This window comes from Ciconia boyciana, chromosome 2, assembly GCF_034638445.1.
Source record: "Ciconia boyciana chromosome 2, ASM3463844v1, whole genome shotgun sequence".
NCBI classification, from domain to species: domain Eukaryota; kingdom Metazoa; phylum Chordata; class Aves; order Ciconiiformes; family Ciconiidae; genus Ciconia; species Ciconia boyciana.
This window is the reverse complement of record NC_132935.1, coordinates 159,493,725-159,517,660: the sequence shown is the minus strand read 5'-3', so window position 1 is coordinate 159,517,660 and position 23,936 is coordinate 159,493,725. Positions and strand designations below refer to the sequence as shown.

Genomic DNA, 23,936 nt, shown 5'->3' with positions numbered 1-23,936 from the left:
GTTTCATTCAAGAGAAGTCTTTCCTGGCTATATGTTAGGAAGGTAGACCTTTATAAAACTTGGAAATTCAGAGCTTGAAGGTCAGAATGATTTGTAATATAGAAATTAAGCAGTAGACAATAACAGAAAAGCATTCTTCCTTTATTAGTTTGCAGACAAAGAATGGAAATTCACTTTTCTGCAGAGGACTTTAGAAGAAATTTGCAATATAAAATCAGAGCTTGTATCAATCAATCAATTTCAGGTCTCTGTGGTGGACTAAGAAATATTGTACCTGGTTTCAGCACTTTGTGCATCAAATTGTAGGAGGCAGGCCGTGATGATGAATAGATGCATCTCTGAAAAATTTAGTGTTGCTCTGTACATCCCAAAATGCTTTAGAAAAAAAATCAGATAAAAATGTATTTTGACAAGAGAAGACTTAAAAGTTTTAATACCTCCTTCTGTGCTACATGTTTTTGGAGAGGGCAGTGAGGTAAGGTAATGAAAAATTAGCAATACAGAAATTGTCTTTAGGAAAAGCAAAAGTTGATTTCAAATGAGCTAGAACTGAGACATTTTAAGTAGAAGAGATGCTAGCAATTTAGCTTCAACTATTTAGACATCATTTTGGGCAGCTTCTGCAATATCGCTTCAGGTCACTTACCTGCTTGTGTGTAGCTTTGCCGTGTGTTTTGATTTACCTTCTGGTTGCCAGCTTATTGCGTATCTCATGAGTGAAAATCAGGAGTCAGCATATGTACAGTCATCTTTACAGTCATACATCTTTTCCTCCAAAATGTTAATGTTATCTTATGAGCACGTGACCAGTAAGTAATGTTCTGAGGTTTTATAGCTTTAAGTCCAGATGTTACAAGCTCTTTGTGGGTGTTTTGCTTGACTTAGTTCTTCATTGACATGCCTGAAGAAGCCACTAATTGTCCTGTATAGAAGAAGTTTAAAGGATGATGTTGGTGGTGAGTCTAATTTGCCACTAAATACTACTATACAGGTTGTTCATTTTGGCTCGGACAGGGCTTGTCCTTGCACTGTCACGTCTTTAACCAGTGAAAAAGGAATCGCTGCTAAAATTTGTTATCTGAGGCTGTGTCATTTTGATTTTTAGGCATATAGTGACCTAGGAGTCACGTTTGGTTTTCATTTTCTTAAGAAAACCACCAGATTTTGTCTTCAGTTGAAGCCAGGGCTACCTGTAACGGGAAACAATGTATTGCTGACTTGCAGGGAGCACTGTTAGTCCTTGAGCAACAAGTCGCTCACTCACGGACCTCTCTTGAGAAGTGGTGCTGCAGGTTCATCTCTGCTTCCCCTCTTCGAGTCATCTCAAAAAGCAGTAAATGTTCAGAGCAGTAGTATAAAGAAAGGGTTTGATCCAATTGCCCTTTCTTCCTTCTTGTTGCAGGAACAAGCAGACCTCACTCCATCCCCTTTTCTTACCCTGTGGACTTTTCTTATTGTTTTGTATAGGTTTTCTTATTCTTGAAATATATTAATTCATTAAAAAGTCCAGAGATGTTTCTGCCTTCTCAGACTTTTGCAGGAGCATCGTGCTAGCAGTGAAGCCCAAAGGTGGCATTTGAGACCCCAGCAGGGAACAAACCCCGTCAAATTTTTCATCAGTGTGAACCAATGTTGTGTGCGCTTATGCCTTTGACTGTTACAGTTGTGCGTTTACTTTATACAGTTTTATTTGGTGATAATTGGGCTTGGTAGTTAAATATTGGGTGGTTGTTGGCCATCCTAGCCTTTTATGGGAAACGATTGTTTGCTTTTGAAGTTTCAGTAATGAGCATGTTCGATGTGTTTTGTACCTGAGGGCTTCACTGTCAGATGCTCTTCCTATGTCCTGGGATCGCTTTTTGGTTTGGAAAGAAATGGTTGCAAATATTTATGGTTGTTTTTCACAGCAGGCAGTTAGCAGAGATTAGATTTTAACTCCTAATTATTGCGTTTAAATTCCTCCTAGAATTTTTTTGTTCCTTTTTGTTTCATCATCTTCCAGCTGCTGTAGGGTTGAATAAAAGAAATTATCTGATCAGGGCATAGGGCTTATGGTGATGCTGATATTGGAACTAATACTGAAATGAGGAGGATTTAATGCTGCTTTCCTGGTAAGGTTTTGTTTGTGTGCATATATTTGGGGTTTTGAGGAGAGGAAAGCTGTGGCTTTTATAGTTTTGAGCAGTAACTGAAGAGAGAGACTCTGAAGGGAAAGCTTTATAATTTCTCACTAGTTACTGCTCTCAAAGGTTTGTATACAAAATTTTCTGTGAAGCCATGGAGCCATTCAGTTTAGCAGAGAAAAAAAGATATGTGATTAGAAGGGGAAAAACTAGATGCAGTTTTCTGTTGCTTTCTCGCTTTGGACACTGTGGACAAAAGCCCTTAAGTGGGAAGAGCTCCAGGATTTTCCCTATGACAGATTGTGCTTTTGAAGTGTAGACCGTGCAAGGGGGTGATGAAGCTGATTTGTCTGGGATTTAAGTAGTTCGGTTCTTGAGAAGTTGTTGCCTGCATACACTTGATAATACAGAGGGCTTGATTTAGGGGTATGAATTGTGAACTAGTGAACTTGCAAACGTGAGACTATCCTACATATCACCTGTACCGGACTATTGCTCTTCAAATGATAGCAAAGAGACTTAGTAACCAGTCCTCAGTAGGTGTTTCTTTTGCTTTTGTTTAATCCTGGTAGAGAGGTAATGATTTGTAGGTAATGATATGTTCTCACTCAAGATAATCTCACTCTTAGACCATAAACCTATTCCTTCTGCAGCCTTGCATTTTGTCTCCTTATCCACAAGAAACATGCCAGTTAGTAGTAAACTTTCTGGTTTGTGACATGTTACAGATGCAAAAGGATTTTTAACTTGTGAATGTTTAAGGAAAGGAAAAAAAAACCCTATGTAAATAAAGATGCTTTCAAAAAAATTTTTTTTCCCCCTTTCGACATGCCTTCTATTTGAGAGCTTTTGCAGGGTTACCTGAGGTTGGTTAGGGACTTAGACAAAGCCTTCCGCCTGCAGATATAATGTTCTCTAGTATTTGAGTTCTAAAGTTGGAGTCTAATCAAGGTATAGATACTGCTGTTGAAACCATGCAATAACATGATGCGCTTTATAGATGTAAAAGTGCTTGATCTTTTGTCGGGCTCTGCTGTCTCTTGCTCCATGGGATTTTTTTCAGTGATTGATCTGATCTGGACAGTGGGACACAAATTCAAGAATAACCTGTCTGTCTGTAGAAAAAAACCTGAACTGGTTGGGTAGAGACAGTAGAAGGGAATCCTTTCTCTCTTAGTGCTTTCAGCTTATGCTTTTACTGTGCTTGATTGCACTGAGAGATGTAGTGGAAAGAGCTACATTGGATGAGAGAGGCACTGAGGTGGTGTTTTGTTGTGCTTGTGATTATAAATATCCATAATAAGAGCTTTATAACAAACAAAAAAACTGGGGGAGAACTGTTCCAAGTATGGACAGTGTTTGAGGAAGGACACTGATTAAAAGGCTTCTGGCATAGAAGTTGGCAGAATAAGTATGCACTTCAAAATAAATACCAGTTTTTATCTAAAGAGAGGTTGGATGTTTAAAGATGAGCAGAGTACTTGCCTGGTTCTTCCAGCCTTCACAGTTCTTTGCTCCTTCTTCTGCAATGTGTATATCTCTTTAAAAAAACCCCAAAACAAAAAAACCCCAAAACAACAACAAAAACCACAAAAAAACCCCAAAAACAAAACCAAAAACAAACAAAAAAAACCCCCAACTGGCACACCATAGTTCACATGCAACCCTGGAAGGACGAATGATTTGGAAAGAAGTGAAAACACCTTGCTGCTTTGTATATGAAAAGACATTATTGAATATTGTAATTATAATAAAGTCTGAACAAAGTAAACTGTTCTTCAGATACTGTGGATTTATTTTAGGCTGAAGCACAGTTTCCAGGCTGAGCCCTTGCACACGCCTGCTGTGGCCGCTGGTTTGCTTTAGCAGGCAAACTGATGGGCGTTCTCTGTGCTGATGTGGCAGGAGGCTGCTCAGGGCGAGGGTTTGCGGTGCCTGGACATTGAGCCGCCTGTTGTGTTGTTGATTTCAGCAGGGGGGAGAGGATGCTGGCTTTTTTCACCCAGAGGGCCAGCCCCAGCGGCCTCAACAACCCCCGGAGCAGAAACAGCAGCCAGTGCGGAAGGTCACATTGACAAAGGGAATGCAACAGCAGCAGCACCAACAGCAGCAGCAGGCACAGATCCATTCACCAGCTCCTCAAGGAGTCAAAAACATCCAGGGAATCCATCAACCTAAAAAGGTGATTTTTAGATGCATATTGCTGCTAGAAGTTTTACTGTCTAGCTGTGTTGCTCTTAATAACTAGCATTCTGTTTGTCAATTGCTAGCACAGGGCTGCATGACCCAGGAGATGCATAACTGCACATAAAACTTTTAATCTAGAGAGGCCTGTTTGTAGCTAGCACAGACTGGAGATGCCTGCAGGTTGTTTCATCTGCTGACTTTCTGGCCAGCACAGTACTCCCTGGGGGAAATGCGTGCGTCCCAAGATAGCTACTGTAGGAGACAGTATCCAACGTGCTTTCTGGCTTTAAAACCAAGAGTTGTTCTGAAGTTCTGCTTAAGCTTTTATTCCGGCTGTTTCCTGCATACGTAGGAGCACACAGCGACTGTTTCAGGATGCTCTTTGATCCTCAAAGTTGGTATTGGTTGAAATAGTTTGTGGTCTCGTAACTGGATTTTTGCACTGATTGTGCACTGGGAGGAGGCAGGGAAAGGATTCGGGTGGCACTGGCGTGTGCCTTCTCTGCATTTGCAAACTGGCATGCTCCCTGAAAATAGCTGGTATTTTGGCTTTTAAATTATATCTTGGTTTTGAACTGTTGGCCATAACCTTCCTGGATTATTCCTAAGGATAAAGTTTCCTTGCTGATGCAGAGGGGTGTGAAAAGTCATTATCCTCCATAGGCTTTCCAAGTACAAATCAAAGAACCATGTTGAGTGTTAACTCAATGTTAAGTGTTAACTCTGTTTAATGTTTGTTACACTGTTTCATTGTTATCTTTCCCCTCTCCAGCTGTTTGACCTTTAATTTACAAGAATTAAATCCACACATTTCCTGCTCCAGAGGGTACTGTGGTGCCAGATCCTACAGGATTTGGGGGAAAGGAACTTTGGCAAAAATTGTTTTAAAGTTATTTGTCATATGTGACTACTCCATCCTGATAACAGCCCAAGAGTTGGTAGCAGTAGAGACTGGAGGCACTTGAAGCAGTTTGCTCGTCTTGTGGGTACATTAAATTTACCCATGGGTTGAGAAGAGAAAAGGGAGAGGGATCACTGATTGGGGTTTTTTTGGCCAGACTCAAAGTATGGGAGCTGAACACATCCTGCTAATGTGAGCAGTGTTGAAAACTAGGTTATATATTTTGGTCTGAGACCCTCCATTGCTTGATTGATCTGTGCTAATGCTGAGGCTTTTAGCCTCAATGCAGTATGTATATATAACCCAAGATATAACTCACTGTCCTTCTAAAAAAGGTTTGTATAAGCAGTGGATGAATATGTTAATAAGTGGCCTTTCAAATCAGCAAACAGCAACAAGCTGTTTTAAATCAATGCATACTTTAATCAAGTCTTTAAGTAAATTGCCAACTTTTGTATTGTCTGTCAGATGCAGCAAGCAGAAGCACTAGGTAAGTAAATCAAAATACTGTTACTTTTGTTGTTGGCAGGTCATTATGCACGGGAGAGGCAGAGGAGTAGCAGGCCAGATGGGCCGAGGACGCTTGATGCCAAATAAACAGAACCTGCGAGTGGTGGAGTGCAAACCTCAGCCCTGTATTGTGTCAGTTGAAGGGCTTTCTTCATCAACTACTGATGTCCAACTGAAAAACCTGCTGATGTCAGTGGGACCCATTCAGGTAGGTCAACCTCAGTTTATCATTTTTGTGCCAAAAGGCTTTCATTCCGGAAAGCTCAATTAATTCCCTGACACTAAATACAATGTGTGTTTATTGGTAATTTATGTTTGAAGGCACCCCCACCCACACACGCTACACCTGGTAGCAAAGACAAGCACGTGATGATATTGCGACACGGGAGGTACGGTAGGATTTTGCTAACCATCACATTCCTGCTGCAGAAGAGTCTCCTTCATTTTGGAGTTCTTGTACTATCTGTTTTTTTCTTAGACAATACCAACATGTCCATTCAGTGAGGCTGTTGATCAGATGATCATATCAAAGTGAATATATTTTTGGCTGCTGTCCTTGTTTTTATTGTTGACTTGCATGAATGTTTACCAATTCCTGTCATTGCAGTCCAGGGGTAAGAACACTTAATGACCACTACACAGTGGAGATTTTGTACCATGTAGCACCATCTACTTTTTCAGGTGAAAACACAGTCTCCTTTGAAGGATTTTCTTTATGCTTTATTTTTTTTTTTACAAGGTTCTCTTTAGGAGGGGCCTGTGAGCAAGTTTATAACACACACACAGACACTGTGAAGCTTCTTTGCATAAACTGCCTCCTGGAGCTGATATATCAGTTAAACTGACTTCAGGAAGATAGGAGGTTTTCAAAGCACTGAAGGGCTTAGGAGGCCCTGTCTGACTTATTGTTAGTACATTTGAAAATATCAGTCAATGAATAATGAAACATACAGATGAGGAAAATTTTTTTTCCTTGATTTTTTTCCAGTTTTGGGTGCTCCTTTTGACAGGATCAACATTTTCAGACAAATGCAATGCATGAATTGGAGCTGTTCTACGAGTCTTCTTTATGAGTGGGATCATCTCTCTGTTGCAAAACACACTGCTCTCCTAAAGATGTACACTCTGCCTCACTTCTTCCCGATTTAGTAAATGGAATAATGCTGAATTATTTACGTCGTCAATTCAGGGAGGTTTAATTTGTTTGTGAAAGCAAAAATACTCTCACAAAATACTTTGTCCCTTCATGTTCTGTAGTACTCTAGGAAATTATTCATACAGTTCCAAAGCACATTTTTTCAGTGTTTACTTGCTAAATCTTGCATGAGAATATTAGGAGGAGATTAATAGAAACCCTGCTAGGAAATACAATTGAGAGAAGTTATTGAGAATGTGCTAAAAAATTTATTCAGTACTTGCTGTTTCATAGCAGACTCCAAAGTCTGGTCTCTCAGTTCAGTGTCACAGACCAATTTAGAAGGATGTGCTTAGAGGAAAAAATTGATAACTGATTTCCCAGTGGGATTTGATACATGCCTGTGCCCTACACAACTTGCATTCCTGCAGCAGCATCAGCTGTACCTTTGGAAATGATGGTTTCTGAATCATCATCTATTTTCACTTTATCTGAGATCTAGAAGTAGTACTTGAAAGAGATGCTTGAATTTAGCTAACGATGCAGAAGGCTATTGTGCTAATTCTGTACAAGTCAAGTCTGACTTGTAGAAGGCTAGAAATTTCCTGGCTTGTTTGAGACTGAATGATGTTTCACAAGTGTGGATAGTAAGATATACAGGGGAGAAGTGATCCTTTTATAGGAAGAATATGAGATTGGGACCATCGTATGCAGTATTTAGCTCTTTTTGTTTGGTTGGGTTTTTTTCATGGTACCATGATGTACCACAGAAGTGTTAACACCCCAAATGAGGAAGAGGCAGCAGCAGTTTTAAGTGCCTTGTAAGACAAGAACTGAAAACAGAATGTTTGAAAATCTGCGTTGTCCCTGTTCACAGTAATCACTTCTATGCAGATGGTGCAAGATTTTGAAAGAGAACAATATCGCGGCGTGCACGAGCGGATTTTCTTGTGGCTGTAAATCAGTGTTTTCAATAATATTTGTGCTCAGTGCTGTACAAAATCCCCTGCAACTGGAAACGGTCAATAGGCTTGATAGTGAAGGGATACTCTACTTGGTTATTTCCTCATTCTTCCTTGCAAGTCACTTCTAAGAAATGCATTTTCAATGAGGAGTGCAGAAGTGAGCCACTGAAGACAGCCGAGTAGTGAATAGAAGGGTTCCTTGCCAGGTGGGTTTTGGAGGTTTCATGCATGAGGACAGTATGTGAGAGGCAAGGACAGGTCATGGCCATGACCAGAACAAAGCTATCTCAGGTACTGCAGAGCTCTCATCTTCTAAGATGAAGTGTTGCAGCTTGATGAACTGAAATAGGGATTCGGGAGACGGCTATTGTGAGAAAACAGCAAGGTGAGAAATTCTAGCTGCTTTTTTGGAAATTAAGCAAGGTGCCCAGGTTTTTAGCTGGTTCAGATGGAGCTCAAGAGACGGTGAGAGGAGGGAAAGGGGGAGTCAGTTGTAGCTGACTCCATCTTTAAGATGTGGAATATCCTGTCTTTAGCTGTTGACTGTGTTCAGCAAAACTTTCCTTAGTGAACTGAACTCTGAGACATCAGTTTCTTGAATTTTATTTATCTGGTGAGGTGGGGGGAGGATGTGTGTGTCACTCATGCTTATTTTTTGCAATTGGAAAAGAAACTTCAAATCTGAATCAAAACTTAAGGAGTTCTCCTGCCTGGATGGTGTCTTGAAATGACACGTGCTGATTATCTAACACCCGAATTCCTGGTTAAAGATTCCCAAACTGTAGGACATGTGTCTCTAATGGTAAGCAAGCATCTTGCTTCCAAGTGATGTGCAAACGCAGCTGATAAATCTGAATATTGCCTCTTGTGTATCAATTTCTGATGCAGTCAAGACATGAATGTGGGAATGGCCACACTGAGGCATAGCTCCCAGGGAATGGGAAGAGATACTTCCCAATGATCTCTCTGCTCTCTGACAAGAAGAATAGATCATAAGTACTTGTCCCACCTTATACAGGAACTCTGCTTAATCTGCACCTTCCATACTGGTGCATCTGTAGAGCAATTGGTCCCGCACCAGCTCCTATTTTCAAATATATAGTTTGTCTCCTGATTTTGTTGCAGTGTGCTTATCCTGCATGTGTTTTCTCAGGAAGGGGATCTTCACTGGCATAACAAAGTTTTAATGTATTTATGGAAATGGTCTATAATTTATCAATGGGGTGAATGGGGAGGAAGAGATTACTTTGTTTTTCTGGGTGCAAAAGGGTTGGATTTTTATTTTTAGCTTTTTCACGTCAGTATCATTATCAAGGTACAACTACCTTGCACAACCCTTGGGAAGGGAAGTTGAAAACTTCCCTCAGTTTATGATGTTCAATGCTCCTAGCTTTGCCGTCAGCTTGCATTGAGGTGATGGTTCTGTGAGTCAGGGTTTGGGAATAGCTGGGCATGCGTAAGAGAAAATGAAGGAGACTTTTACAGTTAAAGTTGAAAATTCAGCATTTTTTCCCTTCCATACAATAGAAATGGAGAAAATAATCTTTTCCCATATATGAGCTTTGAAATACTCTCTATTGCCTAATCACTGAAGACTCTTTAATTCTTATCCTTGCTTCATTAAAGCTGCTCTGTTATTAACATAGGAGAAAAAAATACCATTAAGATTCTCAAGATACTGAATAGAAGAAAATCTTTGGGGCTCCGAGAACAGCCCCTTAGTCATAGCTGCATTTTACAACTCAAACATGATTAAATTAGCAGGAAAAGTACTTCCTTTCAGCATAGTTTGCTGTCAGACTCTTTCTGGAGAGGGTAAGCTTTCAGATACAAATAATGTACCACAGTAAAACCTGAGTGCTGAATCTAAAATAATTAGATACTATAAATAAAATTATGCATTCCAAAGTGCTGGAAAGTACAGAAGATTTCTGAGCACACCACCAAAATAGAGGCTTCTGGGGACTGTGCTGGAGCAGTGACATTCAGTACACATCCATCCAGAACCTAAAGTACATTACTAACAAGTTGCAAAGGTTATGAAAAACCCAGCGCTTTTTTTTGGTGCTCTTGAGTCCAGGTTTAATGTTTATATTGTCTAAAGAAGCTTGTGTTCAGCTAGTTATTGCCAGTAACTATTTTTGGGTTTTTTAGGTGGTGGTAGGTAGAGGGGATCACTTGCTAGTTCTCTAGATAATTTGAATAATTGTTCTGTGGGAGTGTTCCATCATCATCTTTAATCATATTTTCTTACATCAAATGGTTGCAAACATAAAACATGAGTGCAAAATCTCAGTATTGCTTTGTGAAGACTTAAGATCATAAATTCTGAATGTTAAAAAAAAAAAAAAGAAATAATCTCAGACTCCACTGTTGTATATCAGAGGTGATGAGAATGCGGCGATTGTAGGTGTATTTTGAGTAGTTTTACAAATACACGTTTTACTCTGATAACGCAGTCCTTTTCTGGTCTCAGAAGGGAGAAACAATTGCCATGTTGATGTGCTTCTCTTTGCTTTCTTAGAGTGACAGTGCTACCTAGTGCTCAGTTAGGGTAAAGGCAGCTATCTGCACTGACACTGTATTCAAAATCGATTAATTTATTTTTAGTTTAAAGGCTCATCAGTGGAAATGATGAGCGTGCCCAGAACATGAGTGCTCCTCCAGGATCAGCAGGGCGGTTCTCAGTGTGCCGTGGCACACAAGGTGCGCAGGGCTGGCGTGGTGACCTGTGTGGTCTTCCTACCTGTAAAAACATTGACAGCCAAGAGTTTTTGCCAGCTCCATCGACTGTGGGAGAAGACATGGGCAGTCCTGCTCCGTCCTTGGGGCTGGGGGAAGAGAAGACCAGCTCTGTAATGAGCCTGTCCAGTTCAGCCCTGCTGTAAGAGCAGTATGTGAGCTAGAGACGCTCATCTCAATGACAGGAGAAGATCCTTTCTTCTCATGTCATCTTGCATAGGGAGATGGAAAGCTGAGCACTTTTAAAGGTGGATAGTAGGAAGTCAAAGGTGGCAGAAAAGCAGGAAGGAGGGACAGAAGGTGGAAGAGATCAGTTGCAACAGCTGAGGATGAAATAAATACATTCTGTCCCAGCCTCTGTGCCTGTTGGTAATGGCTAGGAAGTGTCATTCCCAGGAAAGATGCTTCAGGTGTCAGGAGACTGTGACGATAATAAAAATCTGTCTGCATTTATTGATGGGAGGGAAGAATAAATAGAATCCAGTCTTTCTTTTTAGAAAGTGCCTGCCGTGCTGCTGTTCGACTTGTTGCAGAGCAGGTTGGATCACACACTGGAGATGATGTTGGTTAGGAAAGTTTACACTCACTTTCTTTTTGCATAGATGCTTTTTTAGCAGCTTCGTATGGACTGCCACTCCTAGTCCCAAACTCACCGATGAATTGAGTGTACAGTCTATTAGGTAATCCATTCACTTCAGTGAAAGAAATTAAGTAAAGGAGGAAACTTTCATTTCCCGTGTGTCTCCTATAATTGAAATGAGTGCTTGTTCCAGTCTCACTCTTGCCTGCTTGGTTTCCATCTCCCAGTGCTCTGTTATCTCCCTTTTAACTTCTTCCTCTCTGTGTAACCTCTGAGAGTTTTGGTGTCAAAGATGTTTGCTTTCTGCAAGAGATCTCTTGCTTTCTACTCATGGATGTCCTGCTGCTTGTCTCAAGGTCTTTGTTTTTCAGTGAAGCTTAACTAGAGATTATTGTGCTTCTATTATCATACAGGCTATTTCAATATTATTTTCGATGATATTGCAAAAGTGTAGATTTAATTACAGAGCATGTGTAAAGGAGAAATTTGAGGGCAGTGTAGGTCTGCAGAGGGAATGGTCCTTTTATGATATTCATGCTTTAGTCACTGGTAATAGTTCAGTTGCAGAAAAAGCTGGTTTTTTTAAGCTGTTGAATTAAATAGTATGTTTTAAAACACTTTGTAGGCAAACTCTCAATCAAAAGCATGAGTGATGATGAAATACTGGTTTTGTTGCATTTTCCATTCGACACAAGATCTGCATCTTCCCATGGCAGTGCCTAAGGAAGCAGAAGAAGGACATAATCAAGATCAGTATGAGCTCTATGCTGCCTAAATCCTTTCCATATAAAATACTCCTCCTTAGCCTAAACCAGTTTTTTATTTTTAATGCTGGGAATATGTCAGAATGCAATCTCTGTTCTCCAGAGTCGAAGGGGAACATGCCCAGAATACCTCTGATCTCAGGTTGGTCTTGAAGTGCTGTGTGGTAGATCTGTACACCCGAATACGTAAAGTAACCAGTCATTTGAAATCCCTTGGAAGTTATTGTATGTATTGTCAATCCTTTACACCTGAGTGGATCTGGGAAGGGGCTTTCATCCTCTGGTGAGCATCTGACTAGGTCAACTTAAAGAGAAGATGTGAATTAAGTTGTTTTCTCAGAGCTGTGACGTTTGGGAGGATTGTGATATTTCAGTTTAGGAATTCATGATGGAAGTAGATTCCAGTGGAGCACAGTGTGGCAACAGGGAAATCTCCTCTGGAGGAAACATGAATGTCCCACCATTAAATGTGAAGTCAAGTGATGCTTGGTAGAACCAGTCCATCTCCAGAGGCAGTGCTGCATGGCTGGTTGTTCCCTGCCTCCCCCAACTGGCCTTTCAAAATCAGTAGGTTATGGAATAATACTAAATTCAGATCAAATTCCTAATGAGACGTGATACTTTGGGAAAGATAGACTCATATTTTTATAATTATAACAGACATCATAAGACTAAGGATTGCTTTAGTATTATGTGTTCTTTGAAAATGAGAGAACAGCTGTCATCAGTACCATATGAAGACCTCTCTGATGCTCTTAGCTTCTTTGTGATAATATCTCAGGTCTAAAAACCAACACTCTGAATTACTTTTTTAAAAATGTGTATTGGGTTTGCATGGTAAGGTTTTGGTAGTGGGGGGGCTATAGAGGTGGCTTCTGTGAGAAGCTGCTAGAAGCTTCCCCTGTGTCCGATAGAGCCAGTGCCAGCCGGCTCCAAGACAGACCTGCCGCTGGCCAAGGGCGAGCCCATCAGTGACAGTGGTAGCACCTCTGGGATAACATATGTAAGAAGGGGAGGGGGCGGGAAACCTGCTGCGGAACAGCAGCCGGAGAGAGGAGTGAGACTATGAGAGAGAAACAACTCTGCAGACACCAAGGTCAGTGAAGAAGGAGGGGGAGGAGGTGCTCCAGGCGCCAGAGCAGAGATTCCCCTGCAGCCCGTGGTGAAGACCATGGTGAGGCAGGCTGTCCCCCTGCAGCCCATGGAGGTTAACGGTGGAGCAGATATCCACCTGCAGCCCGTGGAGGACCCCACACCAGAGCAGGTGAATGCCCAAAGGAGGCTGTGACCCCGTGGGAAGCCCATGCCGGAGCAGGCTCCTAGCAGGACATGCGAACCTGTGGAGAGAGCAGCCCACGCTGCAGCAGGTTTGCTGGCAGGACTTGTGACCCCATGGGGGACCCACGCTGGAGCAGTCTGCTCCTGAAGGACTGCACCCTGTGGAAGGGACCCACGCTGGAGCAGTTTGTGAAGAACTGTAGCCTGTGGGAAGGACCCACGTTGGAGAAGTTCATGGAGGACCGTCTCTCATGGGAGGGACCCCACGCTGGAGCAGGGGAAGAGTGTGAGGAGTCCTCCCCGTGAGGAGGAAGGAGCGGCAGAGACAACATGTGATGAACTGACCGCAACCCCCATTCCCTGTCCCCCTGTGCTGCTCGGGGGGAGGATGTAGAGAATTTGGGGGTAAAGTTGAGCCCAGGAAGAAGGGAGGAGCGGGGGGGAAGGTGTTTTAAGATTTGGTTTTATTTCTCATTATCCTACTCTGATTTGATTTGCAATAAATGAAGTTAATTTCCCCAAGTCGAGTCTGCTTTGCCCATAATGGTAATTGCTCAGTGATCTCTCCCTGTCCTTATCTTGACCCACAAGCCTTTTGTTGTATTTTCTCTCCCCTGTCCAGCTGAAGAGGAGAGCGATAGAGCGGCTTGGTGGGCAGCTGGCGTCCAGCCAGGGTCAACCCATCACAAAATGCCATTAATCTGTGGTGCTCACTGTATCTGAACATTTTTGAAAGAAGTATTTAATAGAGATTTGAACGCATCTGTTTCTAAGTAACACATAGTTATGCATTTAGTAGGACATTACTCAAGCCTTAGAGTACAAACCAGAAGTCATCTAGATTTTCTAAAAACAACTTACCACCAATAGTATGCAAGACATTTGTGTTGTGGCACTTGGGTATCAGCTGTAGCACCAGCTGTTAAGGACTTGAACCTGGAACAGATCACTGGCATGGTCCCCTGGAGTGATCCTTGTAGTATGATTGGAAATGTGGTGTTGCAGGAGGGCTAGCTCTTCTCACGAAGGACTGATATTTTTGCAGAAACTTGCTGTAGGTCCATTTGGCTTTGTTGGTTCAAATGATGGACAAAACCTTTTCTGAGCAAACTAGAATTTTGTAAATCTTGCCCATATTAAACATTGTCAAGCAGAAATATTTTTTCACGATTAAAAATTGTAGTGCTTCCTACTAATTGTCACACACTGAGGATTTCTTTTATTTTCCTCTCAGATCTGTATTTTTTCTCACCTTATTTTGGCAGTGATCTTCCCAGCCTCTTGCTGTTATGGTTAGTTCTTGCTTCAAGGCTTCTCGTATGGTGATTTGTAGGAGACATCCATTCATGCTTCACATGGAAGTTTTAGCAGCCATCGAGGTCGGTAGTCCAAAAATAAGACTTAACTGCTTCCTTTAAAGTCATGTAGTTTCTGTTCATGTTATTAGATATTAACTAAAAAAAACCCCTTGTCCCTGAACATGTAGTAATTTCAAATCAAAGTCATTAACTTCAGAAGTAAACAAACAAGGTCAATAGATAAAAATGTACAAATACTAGGTTGGTTATTTTAGTTACGTAGAGAATCATGCAAGAAGAGCTTTTGTTCAGTGAAACTTTTGTTTAACTTGTTATAACATCTTCTCCAGAAGTAGTTAGGTAGTATGAAAAGAAATCACAAAAGTTTAAATCTATCTGGATGTACAGTATTGTTTTGGAAATACAAATTAGATATATTGTGGGGAAACAAAAATAATACTGAAAACGTTATAGGTGAGCATCTATTTTTGTGCAAGCTCTATGATGGCTAATGCAGTACTTCAGGTTTTACTTTAAAAATGAAAGATGAATGCTTGCACGTGTATGGGTTTTTACATTAATGTAATACATTAGACAGTGGTACCAATAATTTTGGAAACTTATTAGAGCATTCTTTACAAGTAAGCTGGCTAATACAACAGATAGCCTGATTGGTGAAAGAGCAAAACTAACAGCTTTCTAGGAGGTTATTTCAAGATCGTGTTGTAGTGAATGTGTGAGCACTCAAGCTATCCGAGAATGTTATGGATGCTAGAAATACTGAATGTTATCACTGGAGAAAAAAGGCTGCCAAATAATGCAAAAAAGGTGAAAAAAATTGTGTTAAACTAGCAAGGTAGCATGATTAAGATACACAAAACTAATTAATTTTGTATGTATTTCCCTAGCATGTGTATTTGGAATCAACAAAAGCAGAAGCTGGTGAAGTAAGTCTTTAAGATAATGCCTTGAACAACATTTTGAGCTAATGAAATTCCACAGGTTACACAAAAAAAGTGTTTTCTTCAGACTATCACTGTTAACATCATCCAAATGCAGGATCAGCTCTAAACTGCATATCATCCTGAATTCAAGGAGACAGAAGTAGTCCAGTAGGATGAGTATGTAGTTATTTTACTTCAGGTTTCTACTGAAGTGGAACACTAATTTGTATGCCCAACTGATAACCTACCTGCTCAGGGTGGGATAGCAGCAGCTCAGGACCTACACGCTCTGGCAAAATCATACCTGCTTGTTGTGTGCCTGACAATCAACGTCGTTAAGCATAAAACTCGGGGTTTAAATAGTAATGCAAGTAAGTAGATATTGTCCCAAAATCAGAACATAAATTTTCAAGAGATCTTTGTTAGCAGAATTAATAACGGTCATATTTGCAAGTCATGATAGATGAGGATTTGTTTGAAAACACAATGTAGGTCACGATTTATGTTGAGATATTAAAAATCTTTGTCAGCAAAGATATTTATGGTGGTACTTCAGGCCCTGGTGGTTCTATTGTCGAAGTAACTTAGCTTAGTAATTGTCTTTTTTCTTACTGAAACAAAACCAGAACTTTTTTTATACCTAAGTAAGCTGCATATACCTAATATACCTAAGCAAACATGAAGTGCTTCTGCATCATTTTCACTACCATGGTTTGAGCGCAGCTGTGGCTGAGAACTTGTGTTAAAACCATTTGAATTAAAAATTTTTGGACAGTTTCCAACTGGAGAAGTATCGTTTGTGTAGTGTTAGTTTATTCTTTCGTTTTGCAATCTTTCTCTCTCTTGTTAAAGCATAGACACGTGTAACTGCAGTAGTTGAGAAGACCCTGATGCTAGAAGTTACTGCCTTACCCCTGGGCTGTGTAATGGGTGGTGTTTAGGCAGTTCAGCGAAGGAGCAGATGGGTTGGCTTTTTGTTTCCACAGTTCGTACTGACAAGTGAAATGAAATCTGATAAAGATGCTTTTCCATAGACTTATCCAAGAATTGATGCCTTGCTGCCAAAGCAATTGAGTATTAAAATTAAAATGTATTTAGTGTTTTGATTGCCTTTTTTTTTTGCGCTTTGGAAAATAAGGCAGTAATACAATGTAAGAACAGGCTGTGACATAATATCCAAACCAGTCAGTCAATAAACTTTAATTCATACGAAAGTATAAATAAGTTGTCTGTAATAAGATTTAGATACTTTGCCTAATTTCCCTAATAAGTCTGCGCTATACCAGAATGTCTTCCTTTAGTCAATTTTTAATTACCAAGCAGCTTCTTAATAATTTATCATTATTGGTGTATAAACTGCAAAATCAGATTTTGCTTTTGTGCATCTCAAGAATATTAATACAATAATAGCTCAATTATTGTAGCAAAAGTCACTAAGTGCAGCTTCTCTTCTTCAGTTGATCACAACAGAGGTCTGGAGCATAAAGCATTGGGAGAATCTCCTGTGGTAGTTGAGTGAGACCTGACGTTGTTGTGAGGATCAGTTGTCCACAGGAGGGCTGGAGATGGTTCAGGTGAGGGGAGAGAAGCAGGTGACAGCAGGACGTGCCGGGTAGAGCTGAAGGGATGCGTCTCTGGGTTCTTTTCCAGCTCCTCTTGTCCCACTGTTCCCTGGAATATTCGTCCTTTCAGTGATTCAAACAGGTTTTTCTCATATTAAAAGTTTCACGTTCTTTGACAGGAACAAAAGAGCCAGATTTACTTCTCTTGATTTCCTTTTTTTTTTTTAATTGCGGTTCAGAGATTTTTTAACTCTTACAAGTCTCTTGTTTCTAAATCTCATTATTTAATGGCTGTGATTAATTCTTAGTCTTCAAAACTTAGTCCGTAGCACTAGGACTTACTTAGTCCGTAGTACTATGACTTCCTTAGTCCTTTCCTAGCCAGAAAAGTGTTGTCAAGAGCATGTCTATTAGATACAGTTCTATAAATCATAATAAAGAGACATCAGTCAAGGAGAACACAAACTTCAGCACCTCCTTTACCCACTCCAGCAGCTAACCTAGAAGAGAACTGAGCTTTGTCCAAGGTCTTTCATTGATGCTTTGTGTAGCATGATCGTATTCTCGTTGGTAAAATGTGCTTAACCTTGTCAAGAGCTTTCTGATTAAAAAAATCCCAAAATCATCTGCCAAGTGTTTTGGTTTTTTAAAAATAAATCCCATTCCTACCAGCTCAGAAACTAAGAAGTTGCAGTGACTTAGCTAAACCTTTCCCTCACAGCAGCTTTCCAAAAACTATACAGTGCAAATAACTCACTGGAGCTTATCAGGTTTGCTGAATCCTTTAACTTTTCCTGAGCTTTCACTTTGAAGTCACAGGAGTGGTGGAAATATTAAACTTCTGTGATTTTCCTGGCAAGAGGGAAGTTTACTGTCAATTACAAGAAGGTGCAACATAGCTACTGCCAAAATTAATGACTTCAAAATCACAGATAGATAAGTTACAGAAAGACCCTAGAGCTGAATTGTCAGGCTTAGAAACAAGAAAATATGACTATCAGGTGCCATGGCTCTTGTTAAATAAGCATCGTATCAATGAGAGTCTTACCTATTCAAAAAAGATATAAGTAGGCAATTTTAATAGCAAATGTCATCTAGGCATTTGACATCTTGGTTAAAATGCTGCATTAGATTGAATGAACAGGGAACACACTAGTTGAATTAAAAATTCTTTCACTAAGATTTCAAAGTATGTCACCCTTAAAATGTATCAACGAGGGGGGTTGTATGCAGTTTGCCAAGGAATAGTTGTTTGTGTAAAGATATGTGGTGCCTTTTTTAATAGTCTAGACGATGATACAGAGTTCTTGCAGGTGGAACTTAAAATCCTGGAGACTGACCATCAGAGTGCTGGAGTCATCCAAATGTGGGGGGAAGCTGCTGAGTTCCAGGAGAGATGCAGGAGCAGAGAATTACGTTTGTACATAACCACCAGGAGTTTATAATGAAATCTAGGAAAGTTTAAGGTTCCTATATATGTGCGTGTGTGTGTGTACATATATCTGTACGTACATGTATAAAGCTCAGTACAAAATTGGATTGGCTTTATGTAGAAACTTACGCACAGAAAAGAGAGGTGTTAGGAATTTTTTAATTTTGCATAAGAATAATTGGAAATTGGATGCTGAATCAGAACAGTTCTGTCTTGAATGTGCTGCAGCATAGGCCGTTAAACATCCAAAACCTGCTGTGAGATAGTGGAATCACAGGACCACTCTCCGGGATCTTGGCATTGCCTGGACTTTTCCTGCTGTAACAGGAAGCAAGGACATGAGTTCTCCAAAGCCCTGGCTGAGGCATGCTATAGTTTTGGAGACCTCAATGCTACACAGGGTTTTTTTGATAGTTACAGCATTGTGAAATGCTGCTCTCATGGTATGGGAAGCATATACCCCATGGACTTGTCTGGGTAGATGTGTGTTGTGTGGTTTCCTATTACTAAGAGGACTTGGAAGTGGTGACCTAAGGCATCTCATTGGGGTCATGTGGTGGTTAGTGTCTGTCAAAAGCTAGCCACTTGTTTTTGTTAAAACAGTGTGAGGATATACAGTCTAGAGGTCAAAACCTAACACTTTTTTCCCTATTCCTGTCCTGTTTAACCTGTGGAAAGCCCCAATCCTTTAATATACATCAGGTGAATGACTCCGAGGTGCTTGTGTGTGAAGCTGAGCTCTGCCCAGTTGAATGTTTCTCATTCAGTTGGTGGGAGGTTCACTGCAGGGTTTGATTCACCTGTATGGATTGAACTGAAGAGCTGTTGCCTTTGCTTAACCAGTGATGGTCTGGATTTTCCGGTTAGTACAGTTGCTTAATGCATGAGCTCAAACTTCTTCAGCTGGGTCCCTGACTGCAGTTTGAGAGGTCTCTTTCCATTCCCTGGACACCAATAAGTGTTTCTGAGAAAAGAAATGACAAAATTTCAATGGGTTTGATGGAAAATTAGTTTAAAGGGAACTTTAAGTGAATACTAAAAATATATTTTGGCTTTTTTGTCTCTGCAGAGTTTACAGATGCTTCCTCAACAACGGAAAGCCATAGCAAAATTTAAGGAGCCAGCACATGCTTTAGCATTTCAACAGAAATTCCACAGGTAAATAATTGAGCGCTGCTGCTGCCTCAGTTCCTTCCCTCCCTATAAAAGATTAAATCAGTCTCCTCTGCTCAATGTTTCTTTTAAGCCAATCAAGCGTCTGTTTATTAGTGACCTTCTTAGAACCTCCTTGTCTGTTCTCCACCCCTAGAATCAATTTGAGTACCAGCTTTAAATTTCTTTTAACTTTTAACAGGCACATGATAGATCTGTCCCACATAAACGTGGCACTGATAGTTGAGTGATGTCTGCTGTGAGAAACCCTGACACTAACAGAAGCGTACTGTGGAGCTACACAAGACACAGTGGCAAAACCATCGGGTTGTGAAACCTTTCAGCTTAGTCTTTAATTGCTGTGTTGAACTACAGAAAGCAGCAAGGTGTCCTTCAGAAGAGCTGAACTTGAGAGGATCTGCAAAGGTGGAATTTCTGTTTGGTTTGTTCGCATTCTGTTGTAACCACGTGGAACTACAGATTTTTTTTCAAAATGCTTTCAATGCATGTAGACACTGTTCTTCAAGATCCTACTGTGTGACCACAGTGACTTGAGAGAGAACGTTTACATCGAAAGATTTAAAAACTTTCTTCATAGCAAAGAATATTTGATAATGGTTGCTCTTATCTTCAGTGCGAGGTATTTGAATGAAAACTCACTTTTCTAAACAAAACACACTAGTTACGTTGTGTATCTGAGAGCACAGAAGGTATTCTTGCATACATTTAAACGTGGTCTACTTCACTGAATAGCAGTATGCTGAGAAGCTTTGGAGGTGACACTGGAAAATTGTAGTTTTGATCTCTGTAAATAAGTTAAGTCTGTCTTTGCATTTTTCTATTCCAACACAGACTTCCATCTTCTCCTTCCAACTCCACTTATTCCATAAAACCCTGCGTTAGGAATAACATTGCTGTATTTTCCCTTGGTTTTTAAAAACAAGGATCTTTGCCCTTCAGTAGCATTGTGGGGTAGTGAACTCCAAGTTGTAACTAGGTTGTTTTAAATGACCTTGCCAGACACAAGGAAAAAGAAATATTTGGTGGCTCACTTCAGAAATGTTACACAGGAAGAGTGGCGAATTCCTGATAGTTCTTTTGGGCTAGCGTTTCATGATTGCCTTATGCTTTATTTTGATTAGTTTTTTTTCTTTGAGATTTATTTTGTGACTAATGCTGAACCATAAGAAACCCGTAACTGAAAGGACTTGGTTTGATGTGTTGTTCCCGGTAAATACAGGACTATAAGGACATTGTGAATCTGCTGGTGAACGTTGCAGTTCCCAAAAATTACGTGGAAACATTAAGGAATTTATATTTTATTCAAAGTAAAATCCGTAATATTTCCTTTTGGTTAGAACCATCTAGATGGTGTTGCCAAAGGAACAATTTTTTTCAGTTACTTTTGAATAAACTTATTAAAATGTCATCTTTATATTGGATTCCAGTTTTTATGAACATTTCCTTAGTTTTTAGACTGTGAGCTTTTGCTTCATCCTTTATTTTAGGAGTACTCTTAAGCACTCCACGTATGATTTGAATGGGGGGACTTACAGAAACTTTGTAGGTTTGTTACCTGAATGACCGCAGAAGAACACTATTGGTATGTAATGCAACAGCTGTGAATGGGGTCCAAAATAGGCATGCCAAGCGTGGAAGGATGAACTAAGCAAGTTTATAGTAGCTTAGATTTTTTTTTTTTTTTAAGATTTGATGGTAACCAAGTCACAAAGACCTAATTGGCTTTCTTACAGTTTTGGTCCAGATTTTCAATTAAGTAGAAGTTACTAAAAGTAATGATTGAATAATAAATACTGTCAAAAGTCTTCTAGATAAAACATCTCTTTGTTCATTGAAATAATACAGAATAATGTGGTACTCTGGAAATACTGCACTGGGAAAAAAATTTAAAGACTACTCTAAGCCCATTTACAACTTAGTGATGAGACTCAGTAACATCATGAGAATTTTTGCGTGGAAGTGAGTTTTACACCCATCTGTATAGTTCCCCATTTATGCGTAATACTTAGTAACATCCAGCACAAATACTATACATACAGTGCTGTTAGTGCTTCAGGGTAGACCCAAGCCCAGGACAGAGAATGAGCCGCAGGTAGGAAACGCCCAGTGGGAGCCGACCCTGAAGACTCACGCGAGCTGATCGCGGTGACCGGCTCTGCCACGTGCTGTTAACTCCTCACATTGTGAGCACTAGGACCCCTACGCTGCCTCCGCAGGTTATGTAATTTTTATTTTTAAGAAATAAATGCTTATCTTTAAAACAAGTCATTAAACAGTTATTCATCCCACTGTTAGGGAGCAGCTTCTCTGTAACGAGAAGGATGGGAAGACATCTCGGAGTAGAGCGATAATAGTGCGTGCCTGGAAATCTGGGTTAGATGCAAATGCCAGACAGGCCAGCAGCTGAGTTCAGCAGTAGGAACATCTGCAGTTGATCAGCTGTCCTGTCAGAAGCAAATGTTATTGGGGTTAGAGGGTTTCTTGGAGCCTAAGAATATGGGTTTGATTCAAAAGTCAAAGAAGTTTGTAGAAACGCTCCTGCTTTGGGTTTTGAATCCATCCCAAAGAGGCTGAGGTTCAGCCAGCTTAAGTTTTAACAATTTTTATTCAGTTGGGTTTTTAAAAAAATTTTTTTTGAGACAAATGTGTGGCTTTGGAATAAAGACATGAGATCACCTCAGATCTATTTAAATGTAGGAGGCAACGTAAGCAATGCCTGTTTAATGACTAGATGCATCCTCTTTAAAAGCGGTTGCAGTAGATTATTGTTTGTGCATAGACAGAGTACGGGCAGATCGCTGGTGGTGATTTTAGCTGCTTATTGCAGTACCTGGGTATCTTACTATATGTAAACTTACCATATGTATGTATGTCTATATGCATTTTGTTATACACATACATACATACTCACACCCTGTGTTGTCACCATATCTCTCTAATATCTTAAAAAACTCAGTAGCAAAAGTAGCAATTAGGTGAGTCATTTGTTAAAATGTTTGTGTTTTGTTAGTTCTCAAATCCCAACTTAAAAGTGGATCTCTTGGCAATGATCGGTTTGGACAATACAGCTCTCTTAGATCCATTTGTCGTCTCCTCCCAAAAAACCCCAAAGGAAGTAGAGGTAAAGCTAGACAGACGTGTTCTTGCCATGTTCTCTTTCAGCACATAGTTAAATCTGAGCATCTTAAGTTAACTTTCTTGGAAGATCTGTTGCAACCATTATCTTGTTCTTTCTTTATCATGCATTCAAAATATGATGCAAAATGCAAAACAAAAAAAGGCATTTAATGTAGTATGTAAATACTGACCTTTTAAAATTAAAATGTTACTCAAAGTGCTTACAGTCAACCACATCTTAGCTATTTGTTAGTTTTTTGTGTTGTCTTACCTAAGTTTAATGGATACAGTTCCATAAATGTTGATGTGTTTTTGTGTATATCTTCAAATTTTTATAAAGATGCTAGTAAGTCAATACATATATCCTGATCTGTGTATTATTTGTTCAGTTTTTATTAGCATAATTTTATAATGATTTTAATAGGCAACTCAGTAGGTGATTATATGCAGCCAACTTTTTTTTTTTCAAAATTACTTTGTTTTCATCTTGAGCACTGGAGAATTCACTTTATAACTAATCATATTTTGCCTTGACTAAAAGATTGGATTGGCCGTGTGATCTGTGGTATTTTAGTAGAATGTTCTACTTTTTTTTATTAAAAAAAAAAAAAAAAATCTCTGTTCTTCAACTTTTGAGGGGAAATACAGTGCACTGTCAGACCGAGGCATGGGGTTCCTAGGTTCGTTCCGTTGTGCTGTACAAGTACAAATTAGGTCTGTCGTGTAATATTGTTCTCAAAAGTTGGGGATATTTTGGCTTTACACATAATTCAAGTTGGTCGTGTAACACGTTGGTTCATCACAATGTTAGCAACTGATGTGGCACATATACTGTATGATGGGAACGATGTGCAGTGTTCGAAAAGCTTGGTATAATTGGTGCTAGGCAGGAGGAGGACAGATCCATAGCATCTTCATAGCTGGAGGAGCTGCCATGCAAATGTTTTTCTCTATAGTAGTGGTAGAGAATAAATTTAGACAGGGATATTGTTCTTGGCCCACATACATCTCCAGTACGACTTCAGGAAAGAAGAGTAAATACTGGCACCCCTTCTGTAAAGTATCTTCAGATCCTTAGTTTATTCCCAAGTTTAAATCTGAAGATTCCCGTCAGACTTCCAAATTTCTGTTAAAAAAGTCCTTCTAGCCATTAAAATGCCAAGCAGACTGAGCATTTTAGTTCTTTGATGTTAGGTTTCCACTGCAAGGATATAGATGAGAGATT

At 39.9% G+C, this 23,936-nt stretch overlaps 1 protein-coding gene across 6 annotated transcripts in view; it reads left to right on the top strand.

Moving 5' to 3' along the window:
- Positions 1-21,002, top strand: part of RBM33 (RNA binding motif protein 33) — a 101,762-nt gene extending 80,760 nt beyond the window's left edge. For 4 of the 6 annotated variants that reach the window (XM_072854714.1, XM_072854715.1, XM_072854716.1 and 1 more), the window contains 4 exons: positions 4,096-4,305; positions 5,741-5,929; positions 19,491-19,579; positions 19,776-21,002. In XM_072854714.1, coding sequence (XP_072710815.1) covers positions 4,096-4,305; positions 5,741-5,929; positions 19,491-19,579; positions 19,776-19,824 — 537 coding nt within the window. In that variant the 3' untranslated portion in view covers positions 19,825-21,002. The remainder of the gene's footprint in view (positions 1-4,095; positions 4,306-5,740; positions 5,930-19,490; positions 19,580-19,775) is intronic. The other 2 variants (XM_072854713.1, XM_072854717.1) reach the window with 2 other exon arrangements.
- The last annotated feature ends 2,934 nt before the right edge of the window (positions 21,003-23,936 follow it).